Genomic DNA, 19,901 nt, shown 5'->3' with positions numbered 1-19,901 from the left:
TTGTGATATAAATCTCGTTTTCTCGATTCTCGTGCCACCACATCATCTCATGAAATTTTTCTGAAAGTGCCTTCTTGTTTCCCTAGTCGTGGTGATTCCAAAAATGCAGAAAGGATCCAAATATGATACACAAAACTTCGTGAAATAGCGTTTAAAGATTCACATTTAATTAACTTGACACATCCGATTTTTCGACTTTTGCAAATATTTTTGCTAAAAATATTTTGATTATGAAATTAAATATTAGACCATAGCCTAAGTCCAAAAATGCTCTCAAAATTTCCATCTGAGGTGTGCAGGTGCCTCAACAAATAGAAACGGTTTTTGCAGTTTTAAGAAAATCAATATTATATTTGTGTGGATTCTTAAAATGGTCGTATCTTTTGCATACGAACTCCGTTTTGGACGCTCTTTATAATTTTCTGTGATAGGGGAACATGTACTATGAGACTAGAGTGTTTGCTTCACTCACAACTGCTTAATACAAAATTTTCAGTTTTTCGGACACACTAACTAGGGTTGCAGTTTAACTAGGGTTGCAGTTTGAGCTGTTTCATTCATTTGTCGGTTTACCCATCTGGAAGTAAGATATCATCTGGTATCTTATAATAGTTGAAATGAACTCATTTATTTTACATAAGATGCACTAAAACTCAATGAGTCAAATTACAAAGAGATTTACTATAAATTGATGGTTCACAGTCTTTAACCTAAACTCTAGGATGTCACATGTTATCTCGAGGCGCTTCTCAAAAACGATCACATTCTCACATCTAAACCGAAATCACATATCAAAGATGAGCGGGCCCCTCTTTTAAGCATTTTAATATTTGAAGGAGAATACATATTAAAATTTTATATTGATTATGAAAAACACATGCAAAAATCATATCTATTTATAATTATTATTTTGGCAAATAACATATTATTTTCACATAAACTAGTTGCTATACTTGATATTACATATGTGATGTTTGTTTAAAATAAAACAACTAAACAAGATAATATATCATTTTACCTTCAACAACGTTATGATTTTATGTTGTAAAAAGCATGTCGTAAATTGTATGTCATAAAAGTTTACCACCTTTTTAGTATTCAACTTATATCATATATATATATATATATATATATATATATATATATATATATATATATATATATATTACAAGCACATGTTTAAATTCCAAGTTATAATATTTATAACTTATATATATATATATATATATATATATATATATATATATATATAAGTTATAAATATTATAACTTGGAATTTAAACATGTGCTTGTAATATTTACAACATATTTAGGCGAGTACTATCACTGTTACTTATATACTTATTGAACATACTTGGCTTCTATAGTAAAACTTTATTTGTGTACATTAGTTACTGACTTTTACACTGATATGTTATTCATTACCTAAGTATAAACATTTAGTCTACCCACTCAACTATAACCGTTAATCCTTGGAGCGAGATACATATGTATAGATCTATATGGGTTAACACCCCCACCTGCGGTTGTTAGCTACAACCTTGATGGATTAATTGAAGCGAGTGATAAGTATCTTAAGTGTTTTTCCACGATGTCCAATGAAGCATCGTAAGGGGTTATATCTAGTCACATAGCTCGGTGATAGGACTCAATATTAATATTAATTGGATCACTCTCTCTCTCTCTCTCTCACTCTCTCTCTCTACAAACCATGCACTTGGTTTTTCTCACTTCAAAACAGTTACAAGTATGGATTTACTTGTGGAAAAACACATTTTCATTTTTCAAAGATTCTTTAAAGGCTATTTACAAACTCATTTTTAAGTATTGTTTTACTTACAATGAAAATACTTTTCGGTCATTTTAAAAGTATCACTACTTCACTAGTGGAAAACCTGTAACTCTCACCAACCTTGTGTTGACCCTCAAAACTACATGTATTCTTTGGAAATCACTGAACGAGAATTTCATTGATGGATTAGTCATGGATTTCAGGCAAACAAGTTTTCTAGATTTTTGTTATATCTGCTTAACTATTTAAGGCAATTTATGTACTATATTATTTTCTATAAGTACCTTGTATTCAAACCTGAAGATGGAATAAAACTATAGTTTGTTTATTGTTGTACTTGTGCTATATATTCAGTTTACATGTGATCCATGAACTAAGTCGCACAACTCGGCTTATTCCACCACCTCGATCGGGGGTTGTGACAAACACCCATGTAGATAGTTTTGAGTGTGTCACAAGCATCTTTTCTTGTCTTCTTCTCCGCTAAAGACAACAAAATATAACCAGGTATTGCTTGGAATGTGATAGCCATCACAACCCTATCATTATTGAAACCAACCGGATTCTGAGGGTTTTTTCGTTTAACTGTTTCCCACACTTCTAGAGCCTGCATCTTTATTGCTGAGATAACGTAATTGCTCCTGGTCAACAAAGGGTATTGGAGAGAAAACGAGCCATTTTTCTTTTGTCCTTCCATATCAATAAAAACGGGTGAATATGGTTTGATCTGATACCAAATGTAATCAAACAATCTAGAAATTACCTTGATCCAAGGTACATAATAAGAACTAAAACAAAAGAACAGAGGATAATGGAAGAAGAACAAGGAACAATTCAATTTCTAGGAAAATTGCTTTGTTTCTAAGCTTTATTGAGGAAATCATAATAAAAACTTCATACTAAAACATTAAAAACATAACCCTACTTATACTAGGCATAACTGAATTCTAAAACAATTATAAAACTTTAAATTAGGAAAGATTTCCTAAAATTTCCCAAAATACCTCTGGATTATTTTTGTCCTAGATTTTGAATTACTCCAACAGGTTCCACCTAGCTGACCACCTATGATAATTTTTACAACATTGGAAAGTAATAGAAAAGAAACAAGATTACATTTGCAAACTAAATTTGGCACATAACGAAGAGCATATGTATGACTTGTCATTAATTTGTATCTATATATAAATCACCTTGTTCAAGTGAAAATTTTGTGATATCTTTTTATCCATTAACTATGTGGAATATCATATAAGAACTAATTTTATCCAATGTGTTATGTTTTTTCAATTGTAATTATCATGATACGATGAAAGTTCCATTCCATATAAAGTCTAATACTCAACTTCTAGTGACTAATATCACATCTTTTGTCCTAAAACAAGTTAATTGGGTGAACTACCTTATGTGGTAGCATCGTGTACAACTATTTTGAGGATTGTGGAGTTAATGAAAGTTTATAGGTAAGGACATATTATATATAGAATGAAATATATAGTTGTTAATCTTTACAATGTTTTTTCACTGTGTAGACGACCAAACTGTAGTATTGTGTTATCTCACTATTTCCCTAGATAACCTTAAAATTAAGCTTTACTTATTCGTCCATTCCTCCATAGCTTTGATGATTTGGTTACTTATACATCATTTATCTGCAAAATTCATGGATAAAAGGAGCTCATCTCAGTTTACACAAATATGAACATCTAGCATCTAATCAAATTGAACAATAGATATAACATCATGTCCTTACAGTTTAAATTAAAGAAACATAAAAATAATATTCAAACTTACTTGGATTTTCAAGGCTTCCTTAAGTTGGATTACAATCTCAGCACTTGTAGGTCGTTCTTCTCGAGTTTTATGCAAGCATTGGTATGCAATAGCTGAGACCTTGCTTAATGATCTTGTGTTGCTATCTTTCTTTATGTTGTGATTAATAATCTTATCCAACTCTCCATTTTTGTACCGGATTTGAGCCAAATGATGTAGGAACTGACGCTCATCATGGTAGCTAAAAACACATGCCAACCTTCCACACATAACTTCAAACAAAACCACACCAAACGAATAAATGTCTGACTCTTTTGTTAAAAACCCTGTTCTTTCATATTGTGGGTCAATATAACCATATGTGCCGGCAGGGTTAGTGATCACAAAGGTGTTTTGTTGATTTGCTAAACCTATTCTAGCTAACCCAAAATCGGAAAGTTTTGCATTCCAATTTGCATCCAACAAAATATTCGCGCTTTTCACATCACGATGGATTATTCTATGTTTTTCGGCCACTTGGTTATGAAGATAGTCTAATGCAGAAGCAACACCAACACATATTTTAAGAATTAGGCGCCATGGCAGTGTATATGACATGGTAGTATCACTTAAATATTTGTCAAGGCTTCCACGGATTGCATATTCATAAACAAGGATCATTTCATTGTTATCATCACAAAACCCTATAAGTGTTATAATATTTTTGTGTTGATACTCTGAAAGCATTGTAACCTCTGTACGGAACTCCTTGTTACCCTGAAATCCGGTCACATCTAGCCTCTTTACAGCAACCAATCGATTTACATGACTTGCCCATGTGAGGATCCCAATATATACCTTTCCATAACCACCCTTCCTAATGAAGTTTCTTTCACTGAATTCTTGGGTACAATCGTTTATGACATGGAAGGGTATTTTGAGGTCAGTTAGTTGCTGCATCGGAACATAATAATATAAAATAATTAATATTCAACACAATATATATATATATATATATATATATATATATATATATATATATATATATATATATATATATATATATAAATACCGATGAATTTTATTAACTATTCACTTCAACATTATACACTCTTGTATGTTGGGTACATGTAATGTCGTATTTTTCGTTACTAATTCAGGAAGCAGATTTATAAATTAATCAGAATAATCACATAATTAGGGATAAACGTTCAACCCTAAACACACGATTTGAGTGGGAGATTTAGCAAAACAAGAAGAAGAACGCGGGAGGAAAAGGGAGAATGGAAGGAGGTTACTCCAACGTTGTCATATGTGTTTGAGGTAACCATGTTCTGTTACTTTCATTCCTATCAATTCTTCTCTTTGTTTTCTTTTCCTTGGCATGTGTTGTTAAAACAACGATAAGACTACCACTGACCACCACAACACCACCATTAGATAACAAATAAGTGGTGGTTTTGTATAAGGTCTTAATTTCTAGTTATGGTGCCATAAAGGGGTCAATGGGTTAAGATGGAAGCTTGACCCTGAAGTATGTAAAATTTTAAATGGATAGTAAAGAATTAATTTCATATTTCTATAAATTCATGCATTAAGACCTTGGAGTAAAGAAGATTCATACAATTTGGAAACCTTATATGTAACCAATTATTATGCCTAAAGTGTTAAGACTGAAGCTTAACCATTAAGTCCCTAATGAGACACCAAAAGTGACATAAAAATGATTATGACCTATCTTTCCAATTGTTCCCTTCAACTTCAAAAATTCATACAGGGCAATCAGAATACCTAAAAATCATGAAAATTGGTTTTCTTGAAAACTTAGTGTGTCTTCTTTCTGCAAAATTTGAATTGTTTTTCATCATTCCAAATCCTTGAAGCGTAAATTGGTTAATCTTCTCAGAATGGTCTGTGTTGTCACATATTTCATGCATTGTCTTCTAAAAATTATAATAAATTCATTAAAAGCCCAAATGCCAGAATTATAAAGCCTAGTTAGATATGGATGTATAGTTTCTTCCATATCAAGGGCTTGATGTAATTCTTTGTATATTTGTACAGTATAGAGTGGTGCGGTAAACGATTGAAATTGTACATTAATTTGTGACATGCATAATTAATTCTATAAAACTCCAATTCACGAAAATTCAGAGGCTATGGTTAGGGTATAATGTCTAGTATACCATGAATCTTTCCTAAGAATTAACTTATATCTTACTAGATTAAAGGCTACCACCTTTACAGGTAGGTACGGAAAGTAACATCACAAACTTGATAACTTGTAAAATTAATATAAAATCAACAAATTATTAGAACGAGATCTTTATATTCCCGAAAAGGTAAGAGAGGGAACTATACAAATATAATTTAATTTGACCTGAATTATGAGTTTAAAGTTAACAAATCATATCCCAAACAGAACACTACAACTAAAGAGAAGATAAAAAAGTATAAATACAAGTATTGTATGGGTAATGCAATAAAGCACATGTTGAGTAATGTTATAATTATTGTGTAGGTTCTCAGAAAGGAAAAGATCCCTCTAGTTTCTACAAGCTAAATTTTCAAGTTCAAGGAGATGAGTTACACTAACTCTCCTATTATGTAGGCATTACTTGTTTTATGTTATGGTTCATGGATAGCCTAATCTAGTAGAGTGAACAATGAAATGTAGAATGTAGTTTGTTCTCTAGTGAGGCGACATGCAATCTTATCTCTTATCTCCTTATTATGAAGTAAGGGGGTAGTTCCCAGAAGGGGAACAAGGTTATGGTTGGTACCAACAATATGTGCTAGGAACATTTATTTCTTATACTTTATGTGAAATGTTATGCTATGTGTAAGTAAGTGATCTTTATAATGGTAGAGTAAGGTGTATTCTCACTAAGCGTGATGCTTACCTGTTGTTATTTAAAAAATTTCAGGATCGTTAAGTACTAATAAAGGAAAGAGACGAGTGTGACTGTCGGCGACCTTCGCTTGAAAACTTTTATGAAAAAAATGTTATGTTTTAAACCTGAGATGTTTTTCCATCTGCTAATGTTTCTTTTTAAGGTATTATTTTAAAAGTATGGTTAAATGTTTTTGAAAAATTTAATTATAGTTTAAAAAAGATAACGACTGGATTTTTATGTTTTATATATATTTAATAAAAAAAATTGGGTCGTTACAAGTTGGTATCAGAGCATGGTGGTTTGAGGGATTTAGACATACACTTGTGTGTTTAAGCTCAAACCAATGCTCAAACTTTTTCAAAAAAAAGTTTCAAAATAAGAATGTGAGAAAAATAACTAAATAAATAAATGAAGTTTGAATGTTAAAGTTTGAGAAAAAGAAGAGAGTGTGAAGCGTGCAGTCATCCAGAACTCAACGAGTAGTGAGCCACTTACTCATAATAAGTCTTCATGTAAAAGTGTTATGATTTATGTAATGTTTATGCTTTTCATGCTAAAATTACTTATCAGGATGTTTATGTGTTTATGTTGCTTATGTTCTTATGATGTTTATATGCTTACATGCCTTATATGTGTGTTATGTGAAGTATATGCTTTAGTGATGTTCAGTTAGATCCTACAGGCAGCATGTATCTTGAATGTAATGATTGTATACATCTAGTATTACATAGGTTTAGAGAAATGATTTGGCCTTACTTCATGTTCCTTTTTTGGTTATGGTCTTAGGGTAGAATCAACTTCTAAAGGCCTTATTTGGTTCTGAGGGATGAATTGTCATATATCCACAGTGTAGGCTTGCTTGTCGGAGAAACTTAAGATAACATGAAATGCTAGAGTAGGAATGTATACTCATGATGTGAAAGGAATAATAAATCGATGAATAAGTAGATAAGTATTAGACCCATCATGTATATAAGGAAGTTTCGTGTGATCTCTCGGAACAAATATATGTCGATATTAAAGGTAGTGAGGGTATGTACTATCTAAAGGACATGATCGACACATAAGTCGGGAAGAATCACGAAAAGGCCTAAAGGACTGATAAGTTAATATAAAAAGTAATGTATAAATGATCAAGTATTAATGTTATAATATCCCTTAATTACGTTTTAGAAAATAGTGAGTACTAGGGGTAGACTATCCGACGTATCCGGGGGTTCTGAGATACCTACTATTAGGAATTTATTGTTAGTGAGGTTCACGAAGCCATTCAAGAGATGTTTCTAGGGTCGTTCGCACAACTCAAAGTTGAGATGGAAGAATTGCTTGACAGGAAGATTGCCACTACGATGCAAAATACAAGAGTCCTAGGTTAGAGGTTGTCTAGTGGATAGAGTATTGAAGCTTCTTGGTGTATAAATCACCACTTTTTCATAAGAAGAAAGGTCTGTTGGTGAGCAGTGAACAACTACCTGACATTAAGGGTGCCATTTGTACCGGTTTGCGTCCTGCTGAGATGAAGATATCTTCGGTTACGATTATGATGCACAATGAAACGAGTGACTGATGAGACTTGTTGACAAAGTCGTGTACCAATGAAGAAGTGATAGCCATAACATGGGAGGAATTCAAAGGATTATTCAAAAAGGAATAGATATCGTTGGTGGAGATGAACAGGATGGTGAAGGAGTTCCTATCGATGAAGCAAAACAAATCACTGACAAATTCCAAGAAAGAAGAGTGAGGTAACCAACTAGTATAAAGGTAGTTATGGATGTGTTGAGGTGATGTCGTGCCCTAATCGATTGCGAGCAACAGTTAGTACAAGTTCGAATCCTAAGTGGTGGAGAACTGGTCAATCCTAATGGAAAGAGATGGGCGATACTCATGCGATGGGGGGGGGGGGAGTTATCAGTAATGTTTCAAGATAATTGAAGCTACATTACTTGAGGCATCTGACTCACAATTTCGAATTTAGAATCATAGTTTTTTCTCTATGATATGGAGACATTATCTATATGGGTTGAAGTGTAGGATTTATATTGATCACAAAAGTTGAAATGCCTTATGGAATTAGCAGGATTTGAACTTATAGCATCATAGAGGGTTAGTTTTACTAAGAGATTATGCTTGTGAAATGCTTTACCACCCGAGTAAAGCTGATGTGGTAGCTAATGTGCTTTGTAGAAATAACGATAAAACGTCATTTTGTGTTGTATGTTTAAGGATAACTGAAGTTAATCTGCAGCTAGATATGATCAGGAAGGCATAAGGAGGGTGCAACTGGGATTCTAAAGACGTTATGGTAACATCGTCGCATATTATAATTAACAGGGGAGCCAAAGATGAAATGTGAATACATTATTCAAAATCGTTCGAAGATAGAAATTTCGAGGAACAAACATTATTAAGTGGGGAAGAGTTGTAACGTCCTATTTTTTCGTTACTAATTTAGGAAGCAGTTTTATAAATTAATAAGAATAATCACATAATTAGGAATAAATATTCTAAGGAGGTATATCGGAGAATAAAATACATAAAAGGCATTCAATAGTTTTTAAAGGGTTATATAATAAATAAAGATAATAAAATAAATAAATAAATAATAACAATAATTAATTAAGACATATATAATAATATAATTAAGGGACTTGTAATTGTTTTCTGAGAAAGGGGCTGAAGTTGTCAACTTATAAATATTGTGACACAAAGATATTTGCTTTAAGGGTTAAATCTTACACTGTGGAGAAGTTGAGGGGGACAAATTGAAAAGTCTGAAATCAGCCATGTATTTGACGGGATTAAAGATCCGTGAGAGTTTTTCTTGAAGCCCAAACTTAAGATCACACTGTATACAGCCCATATATATTTTACCCCTTGCGTTAAACCCTAAACACACGATTTGAACCGGAGTTTTAGCAAAACGAGAAGAAGAAAGCGGGAGGAAAATAGGGGCTTTCATCGGAAATCCATGTTGCTGAAGTTCTCGCCGGAGAAAAAAAAGAGCGGGGGCGTTTAAGTTTGAGGTAACCATGTTGTGTTTTTTTCATTCCTATCAATTCTTCTCTTTGTTTTCGTTTCCTTGGCATGTGTAGTTAAAACTACCATTAGACCACCAATAAGTGGTGACTAAGGTCTTAAAGGGTGTTTGAGAAACTTTTAAAATGACTTTTTGGATTTTTGGCTTTTTTAAAAAACTAAAAGTTTGAAAAGTTTTTTGGCAATTATAAAAGTCCTTCTAGAATAACTTTTTGGACTTTTGGCTTTTTCAAAAAAATAAAAGTTTGAAAAGTTGTTTGACAATTATCAAAGTCATTTTAGAATAACTTTTTGACAAGAAGAAAAAGTTATGGTTTTAAAAGTCACAATTTGTGACTTTTGACTTTTTAGCCTTTATTCTTTCAAAAGTTAATTCAAACACATTTTAAAATCTATTTTTAGAAAAAAGCTAAAAAAATCCTTTTGTTGACAATGACTTTTTAAGCTAAAAAGCAATCTCAAACACCCCTTTAATTTCCAGTTATGGTGAAGTTATGAATTTGGATAATTTTAGTTTTTTTTTTCAATCAAAAATAAATTTTATAACTTGAAAAAATGTTTAGTTCCTTTGAATACTATTTATAATGGTTCTCTATTTAACATATATATATATATATATATATATATATATATATATATATATATATATATATATATATGAGAAAATTCAAATAAGAATAATTATGAAATCGAAAACACGAGAACAAATCTAAGACATTTATTTCTTATTGCCGCAAAAACCGGCTCAACGGATGAACACAATATTCATATGTGAATATAAAGATAAGTATCTTTATATGCAAATCTATCGCTTAAGCGCTTCAGTGTACCGGGACGACGAAACAGATAATATTCATATATTAATAATTACTTGAGAATATGCACATACTTATTCATATATTAATATACTTTATATATTTATATATGAATATACGTATTCACATATCAATATTACATTCATCCGTTGTGCCAGTACGAGGGAGGATTTTGCGGCAAAAAGAAATATATTTGTCTGATTTGTTCTCGCGTTCTGAATTATATATATATATATATATATATATATATATATATATATATATATATATATATAGGCTTAGTGAATATGTGGTTGTCATGTATCTAATTTTAGAATATAGAACCATAAAAAATGACATAGTTTTAACAAAATATAATCAAATATCTCTACCATCTTTCTTGCATCCACTATTACAGCTTATGCTAAGCTTTGTATATATTTTTATGGAATTTTATAAGTTTAATTATGCACCACAAACCATGTATAAAAATATTTTACCAACTACTTGTAGGTCTCCAAATTGAAATTTAATACCGAAAACTACATTGAAAGATTGAAATTGTTCATTAAAAACCCACTAAACCTCTTTCCATAAGCCATAATATAAAAACCATATATAGGTATTGACTGAAGTTATGAAACCTACTAAAGGTCTAATAAAAAACACATTCAAAATAGATAGATATTGGGGATGAATCACAGAATCAAATATAATGAGTTCAAAGGCAATAGGAAGAAGCTAACAATGAAAGAAAAATGTGTTGTTTAATCAAATTGAAGTCAATTTTGATTGCTATATATATATATATATATATATATATATATATATATATATATATATATATATATATATATATATATATATATATATATATATATATAGAGAGAGAGAGAGAGAGAGAGAGAGAGAGAGAGAGCTAGGTTCATTTGTTTAAACTAAGTATTGTGTTAACGTATGCATAAATGTGGACCAATCAAAATTAAATAAAAAATTAAATAAATAAATAAGGGTAGTTTAGTAATTTGATTAATAACTTCCAAAAATAATCCCTATAATCATGGTATTGACTCTTAACCTAATTCTCCAGGTTTATATCTAGAGTAATTCACAATTCACAAACATAATCTATCTCGCTCTCGTACTCCTCTCGCACACAGAAATTTGTCTCGCTCTCGTCTCTCGCACACAGCACACGTCTCTCTATCAATCGCTGATAATCACGGTCGCACCAGCAATCTGCAACACCTTCAATCACCGATAAGCGGTTCGATAACTTATAAATATACAAGCGCATGTATTTTTCTACTCAATCTGTTCATGATCTTTTTTTTGAGCCCTAATAATCTAATATCATATCACAGAGTTTTCGTTTGCGTCATTTGCTTTTGTACATCTTTTGTTCGCTACATCCATATTTTCGATCGTTCTTGTAGAATCTTGATTATCTCATAATCAATTATTTGAAGAGATTCATTTGTTTCCTTCAATTTCTGAATTGATTCATGTATTATGACTGGATCTGACTTATTCGAAATCCTTCTCACAACGTTTTTTTTTTCATCGAGCCCTCAAATTCATTCTTCATTTAATTGATTTCATGATTAATTCAATAATTGTTAGTAATCGATGATTATTTAGCTATTGTTAATGGATTGACGAATTAGGGTGATGTTTTTGGTTGAAAATCGGGGATATGCCGGAAGTTTTATTGAATATTATAGTATATTAATTTTATGTTGGTTAAGTAAATAAATTTACTTCAAAACTTAGAAAATAACTTTATGCTTTCTTTCTCGATTTTATAACAGAATTCAAAAGCTCTAATAGAATGGTTTACAATTACAAATTATTATATACAAATTAAAATGAATGTGAATGGAATGATGCAAAATTGCAAACATATGGAACCAAAACTAGAAGGTAAGATGAAGATACATGGAATGATACAAATCCTTGGAGATGTATCTAAAAGATTTATCTATTGAAGATTTATGGAACGATGCACAAACGTATAATGACTGAATACTAACTTTCTGACAAATGAAACATACAATAAAATGTATTCTTTAAGAATACGTATCTATTAAATAATTTAAATATTAGGGTGTTATAATTGCACTTTTGGTTTATTAATTAATTGTACAAACATTCCAATTCTGTTGGAATCTAAACTACAATTTGCTTTTGTTTTGACAGAAGTTGATGCTTGAAGAACGGACCGCAAATTTGAAAGTGATTCTAAGCATTCTCATAGAATATTATTCTTACATGATTTGATTCATGGCAGTTATTTTCGTTAAATGTCTAATTTCATGGATGATCAAGGAAAAAGCTATTCTTCTGATAGAATAACCTACAATAGAATGATAGAAGTATATGTAATAATATATTCTGCTAGAGTATTCAGGTCGAATAATATACATATTGTTATTTGTTATTAGTGAGTATTTCATTGTAATAGACTATTATATAAAGTTTTTTACTTTTTTAAGAATGTAATGAAAATTTTGAAGTTGTATTCTCATAGAATATCATTCTAATAGAAATATGTATCCTGAAAAATATGGAATTTTCCTTTTTTAAATTTATCTCAATTGTCTAAAATACCCTTAAAATGAAATTAGATGGTATTTTTCAATTATCTTTAATTTAATAATACATATTAATCGCTTTCTTAAATTAAGTAAAATGATTGGCCCATATTTATGCATACAATAACACAATAATTAGTTGAAATAGAATAACCTAAGTCTATATATATATATATATATATATATATATATATATATATATATATATATATATATATATAACAGCAAATATTGTGAGAACGTAAAAACACTATGTTTATGTTATTATTTTGTAATGAATATTGTATATGTGTATTGTTAATGTAATTATAATATGAATATTAACGTTTGATTATTCATATATTCATTAGAACGTTATTATTCTATTATGAATTTATATATGTACATTTTTATAGTAAATTATAATTTTAGTTTTAACCTGTAACTATTTATTTATTAATTACTGAATAATGACATAAAACTATAGATACAAAATTCATTGCAGAATAATAACATAAAAATAGTGTTTTTACGTTCTAACACTATTTACTGTTTTTATTTGAACTATATATATATATATATATATATATATATATATATATATATATTGTTTCAGTTAGACCCAAAATTTTCATAGATATTATAAAACAAATTCAAAGTTTCTACGTGGAAGAAACCATCAACTACACCCTAAACAACTTTATGCTGTTTTTAAAGTAGGATTAGTTAGCAACATAGTTTTATTCATTATTGGGAGAATTTCGTATATGCCCTTATTAAACATCAAAATATCATATTTGTCCGAACTAACATCTAAATATCGTATCTACCCTTCTTAATCTTTTAAAATATCAAATTTGCCCAAATTTAATTTTTAATAATTTTTAATCCTTTTTTTATATATTTAAATCATTAAAATTGAAAAATAATTAAATAGACCATATTGCCCTTACCTTATATTTACCTTCTAAATGGCATGCATTCAAAAGAATTTACATCTTTCTGTCACCAATGTTAACCAGTCACCGTCTTCATTCTTGACCTCTCTCAGATTCCCCCGGTTCAAAAGAAACGCTAAGGAATATGTTGCAGGCTCTTCACATTTAAATGGAGTCAAAGAAATAGAAGAGAAAATCGGGACAATACCGGGTGAAAATGGAGTTTTGGAGCCCGAGAAACCGAGAAAGTTAATTGGTTGGAGGCTTTTTTTCATGAGAAACGGTTGTTTCTATTAGGGATTTTTATTTGCTCAAGAACACCAAATCAAAATTTCTTGATTCCTATCTGGAATCAGATGATTTCAACAATGATTTTTGTTAGTTGGCCCTCAGGACATTGTAATTCTGAAGGAAATGGAATTCGAAAGTCTGATTCTAGGAGAGATTGATGATGAACGCATTGAATTTGAACCCATTCTCCAAGACCATGAGAACAAACAACATAATCTTGATTCCAATGGAAAATACTGATCAGATTCATGTATAGAAAAGTTGGAATCGGTTAATGAACTCATGAAAGGAATCAGGTTTAAGGATTCAAGATTCTAGAGGTTTAAGATCAATATTTTAAGAGATTACGATTCTAGCCTTCAACATACATTAATAGAGGGCTTCAATCATTCAAGATTCCAGATGCATATGTCTCCTGGTTGCTTATGTTTCCAAAATGAAGGGCATTTATGGAAATTATATTGTTATCAAAGCAACAATGTTGAAGTTTGAGATCAAGAACATAACTTTCGTCATATTCACCTGGTAAAATTGATCAACATCATGAACGGAGATGAAGAGATGGCAAATAGGAATAGGGTTTTTGTCATAAAAGCCCATAATTTTACACAAAATAGTCGGTTATGCCCAAATTCGTTTTTTTACCACAGATGCGTCAAATACCGGAAATTTGGTTTGATTTTGCGCCCTAGCCGGATTTCACCTTGGATAGCCGGTCATCCCTCAGTTGATTACGCGAAGCTGCTGCGGACGTGACGTGGCCCTGACGTGTTGCCACATCAGCGTGAATGGTTTTAAATGGAAAAAAAACACGCCCGAATGAAAATCGAAGGCACCAGGATTCAACCCTCATCCATTCCAAACAAAAGCAACAACTTTACCACTGAACTAGCAAGCTTTGGCTGAAATGTCTCCTCAAACATTGTACTTATTATACATTTCACACAGGTTTATTATTATTATTATTATTATTATTATTATTATTATTATTATTATTATTATTACTTTATGAATTTATACATACATTTTTATATGTATTTATGTGTATTAGAAATGTTTTCATATGTTTAATATATATATATATATATATATATATATATATATATATATATGATTTATACATATAAAATGTTATTTATACATATAAAATGTTTTTTAGACGTATAAAAATTGTTCTTATACATATGAAATTTATTTATATGTATAAAAGCATATAGAAACGTATAAAATGTAATTTATGCCTATGAAAACGTTTTTATACATATAAAAACATATTATTTAGATGCATAAATAAGTTTGTAAATATATATAAACATAAATATATGATTTTATTTGTATAAAAGCTTTATACATGTTGTGTATAATAACGTTGTTTAAATGTACGTATATAAACGGTAGACATATATATAAATAAGTTTTTAAATGTATAAATAAATTAGAAAGCATACAAATATATATACAAAACAATTTTAAAATGAATAAATGTATATATAATAATAATAATAAAACCTGCGCGTTAGATATTAAATATTATCTTTCACCAATTATTTCAAGACAAAACTGCAAAAATGGTCCCTGTGGTATGCATTTTTTTGGGGTTTTAGTCCAAACCACGACTTTTTTGGATTGTTGGTCCTTTTAAGCTAGTTTCGTTGCGTTTTTGGTCCTTCCAAATAGTGAAATGACTATAATAGGGTATTTATTTTTCATTTTTCTTTCAATTTTTTAAATTTAATAGTTATTTTAATTATTAAAAAAAGAGGGGCCTCTCTCTCTCTCTAATAAAAACCACACTCCTCTTCACTTGTTCTTCCTCCCATCAATCTGATCCACTTTTCTGAATCCCTACATAAACATTGATCATAAATCAATCAGAAACACATAAATAGAAACTAAATATGAGCTAAATGGTATTTCCAGCAATCCGATTATAGCAACGCCTGTTCCTTCACAAGAAACCCATCGTTCTAATTCCTCCATAACTCGACCTCAAACTATCAACACAGATCTTAACAGTCGGCTGTAAATTCTCAAGCGAAATGCTCTCAATTATCTCCGTTGAGAAATTCTCCTGTTGCAGAACCCCTTCACAAGGCTCCGGCTCCGGTTTCACAACGCTCTAGTGGGTTTGGTTCTTTTCGTGGTCCATCATCATCTTCCTCAACCACCTGCAACTTTGATTTTTGATTTAGGTTCTGATCAGTTCTTGAACACATAACAGGTGCATCTCGATTTATCCTTTTACCCCTGAATCAATAGGAGCAGATCATCAGAATACCTTTTAAGATCTCACCGGAGAGGTTGCCACTGGATGAAGATGAAGCAGCTGCTAGTAATGGAGGAGTGATGTTTTTTATTGTCTTCTATCCACTCCTCTCGTATCTTTCTCGTCTTCCAGGTCCAAATCAACGGCTCTCTCTGATGTCGTAATCTCGTTCTTCATCTTGGACTTACATCCCCTTTCACCGCCTCCTTCTGAAATCACCCACCAAGAACCCTCTGTACTTTCATTCATCACCCTGCAGATCACACAGATCCTCTATCTCCCCTTTTAGCTCTATCAATAAAAAAACTGAATCGAGTCCCAAAACATTTCTCTTTCCTTTTGATAAACCCCAACACACCACCAATTTTGTTACTTTCGTATCATCCTTTTTGTTAATTTGATTTTTAATGGCTTTGAGTTATAGGTGAGGTAGGGAGAAGAAGATACATGGGTTTTTTCTTAGAGAGAGGGAGAGAGAGAGAGAGAGAGACCCAAATTAATTATTTATTTTCTTTTTCATTTAAATTAAATAGAAAAAAACATAAAAAAAACAAATTGGAAGGGCATTATGGTCATTTCAGTTTACCGAGGGACCAAATCCGCAACGAAATTAGCTCAAAAGGACCACTAATCCAAAAAAATCGCGGTTTAGACTAAAACCCGAAAAAAATGAATACCACAGGAACCATTTTTGCAATTTTTTCTTATTTCAATGAGAACTTCTTAGCCTAGGGACTCCATTTATCCCCCAACCTTTTGTTTTTAACTTGAATAAAGCATTGCTTACGTGGCTAGCTCCGACCCAGCGAAATCGCCCCATCAGCAAAGGGTTCACCGGCTATCCAAGGTAAAATCCGGTTAGGGGGTAAAACTGAACTAATTTTCCTGTAAGTTAGGGCTTTAACGCACCAAAAAACGTATTTGGGACATAACCGATTATTTTGTGTAAAATTGAGGGCTTTTACGACAAAAACACCAACAACTTACAAATACATGCCACTTAAACTTGATTACAAGATGTAATGTAGGGATAGGAGAAGGAGGAGGATGACGAGTGAAGCTGGCGAGAGGTAAAAAAAATTTATCATATATATATCATGTCATTTAGAAAGTAACGGCAATATGGTCCATTGATATTTTCTTTTCAATTTTAGTGATTTAAAAATATGAAATGCACTGTAAATTATTAAAAACTATTAAAAAAATCATATTTGGGTAAATTTGATATTTTAAAATATTAAAAAGGGTAAATATGATATTTAGATATTAAGTCGGGCAAATGTGATATTTTAACGTTTAATAAGGGCATATACGAAATTCTCCATTGATTATTTTATTCCAAAATCCTTTTTTCATTTATTCATATCGGCACGTTGCATATTAAAGAATATAGAAATGCCAAATACCAAATAAAGCAATTCTTTTGATGTTAATCGAGAGATTTCTCAAAGAATATTGTTTTGATGACAAAAATATTAGTAATGCAATGTTGTAATTCGGTATATTTTTTTTAAGTACAACTCCTTACTAAGAATAAAAATTCAATTTTATAACGAAAAGAAACTAAAAAAGGAAAGCTATATACATAGCAACATATATGTCATTTCTCCAAAGAAAAGAATCTGCATTGTAGTATGCGTATACTCAAAACACACGATTGTCATAAGGAATGAATCTTATCTTTCTTCTTTTCTTTTTTTTCTTTTTTCTTTTTTTTTTCTCTTTTTAATATATATACATAGGCTATAGCTAATTTAGATATGCATCGATTATTCTGTCGAAAAAAAAAGTGAAGTGTAGGTAGCTAGTATTTATGTATGACATAGTTTTCTATTTTCAGATGCAAACTTGGTTTATTTTTGTATTTAGATTTAACATGGAAAGCATTAAGTCCACACACATTGATAAACTAAAGAAATCATAGACTTAATGATTAATTGTTCATCGGGGGTATGCTTCGATGAGGATCCTAAAATGTCCCAAAGAGTGAAAGAGATGCTGTGAAATAAGACGATTGACCTGATTGGTACGGGGCATAGCACCAGCATCATCGTTGAGCTTGGGGAGGTTAGCAGTGAAACGAACCCTTCGTTTAGGCTCCTTTATGACAATATCCCTGATATTATTTCCCCATCTGTGTAACGCTGCTCCAGAATCATGCTTCTGCTGCATTCCCCCCAAATTCTCGTGCAAATTATAATTCACATCCCTATAAAACACTAAATAATCAATAATGATTCTTGAACCAATAGGAATCATATATATATATATATATATATATATATATATATATATATATATATATATATATATATATATATATATATATATATATATAAAAGCTGAGTACTTATACTCACCATAGTACGTCGTTTTCTATCATATATCCATCATAATCGTCCAATATTCTTATAATTCAACTTCTAACTTGTTTTATTTTCAAAATTTTTATAAATTTCACAATTATTTTCATCTTACATAATTTTCATTTTCAATTATAATATATATAGGCTAGTAGATGTTCGGCAAAAAAGATGTGATGTAAGATGAAGATAATAGTGAAATTTAAAATATCTTGAAATCTAATCAAGTTAGGGATTGAAGTTTAAAAACGTTATAATAAATATATATCAAACAAAACGATGTATTATGGTGGTTTTGAATAATTAAGATTATATATATTTAAAAGTATATATATATATATATATATATATATATATATATATATATATATATATATATATATATCCCGAGTCAACAACGAAAAAGTTAAAGGGGAAATTAAGGAGAAAGTACCAAATTGAAGAAATTATTAATACGATGAACGCCACTTAGACTCAAAGAAAGATTAATTCAGAGAACTAAATAGTAGTGGAGAACAAGGAATAGAGAGAGATATTAGGCAGAAGAAATAGATTTCCGTTAATATCCATTACTGAGAATACAAAGTTGATATAGAAAATACAAAGCTGATATAGAATCTCTAAGAATGGGGGAGGCACCTGATTCTTGCTAATTGATTCGTTTTTAACCTGGTGGCTATCCCTCTCACAAGTCACAACGGCTCAACAATTTATTCGTTTAATATTAATCCATTACTAAGTGATGAGTATCAGGTTCGTTATGTATATCTATATAATTTAATAAAAAAAGTGAACCAGCATATATACTTATCTACGACTTTTAGGCAATGACATTTTAATACGAAATGGTTTCATAGATCGGTGAGTATAGGTTATTACAAGAAAAGTCCTTATTACTGACGACCTAACATTTGGTCACTGAAAGCATCTTTTAGTCACTAGAAATTAAGTGGTCACTGAATTTTGATAATCCTACAAATTTATGACGAATTATATGTGGTGGTCACAAACTCGGTAACTAAAACGCAAAAAAATTAAACTACTTTCGTTTCATATCATAAGAACTATTTAGTGACTAAAAATAATGATCACTATGTTAACTATATAGCGACTACGAATAATGATCAATATGTTAGAAGCTTAATGACAAAAAAAAATGGTCACTGTATTGGAGGTTTAGTGACCAAAAATAGTGG

General features: G+C 30.6%; 1 protein-coding gene across 2 annotated transcripts; it reads right to left on the bottom strand.

Moving 5' to 3' along the window:
- Positions 1-2,077: 2,077 nt before the first annotated feature.
- LOC145167375 (putative receptor-like protein kinase At5g39000) lies at positions 2,078-19,268 on the bottom strand. 2 transcript variants are annotated; one of them, XM_079086563.1, is made up of 4 exons: positions 19,139-19,268; positions 18,362-18,551; positions 3,587-4,498; positions 2,078-2,482 (listed from the first exon to the last, which is right to left on the bottom strand). In XM_079086563.1, the coding sequence occupies exons 2-4, from the start codon at positions 18,512-18,514 to the stop codon at positions 2,438-2,440; spliced, it is 1,110 nt and encodes a 369-aa protein (XP_078942689.1). In that variant the 5' UTR covers positions 18,515-18,551; positions 19,139-19,268; the 3' UTR covers positions 2,078-2,437. The 2 variants fall into 2 exon arrangements, with proteins under 2 accessions (XP_078942689.1, XP_078942690.1); XM_079086564.1 differs by lacking the exon at positions 2,078-2,482 and adding an exon at positions 3,245-3,444.
- Between the last annotated feature and the right edge of the window lie 633 nt (positions 19,269-19,901).

Source organism: Lactuca virosa, chromosome 3 (assembly GCF_052849685.1).
Source record: "Lactuca virosa cultivar CGN04683 chromosome 3, Lactuca_virosa_CGN04683_v6, whole genome shotgun sequence".
In the NCBI taxonomy this organism is placed as follows: Eukaryota; Viridiplantae; Streptophyta; class Magnoliopsida; order Asterales; family Asteraceae; genus Lactuca; species Lactuca virosa.
The sequence above is the reverse complement of the archived record's forward strand: the minus strand, read 5'-3'. Positions and strand labels throughout refer to the sequence as shown.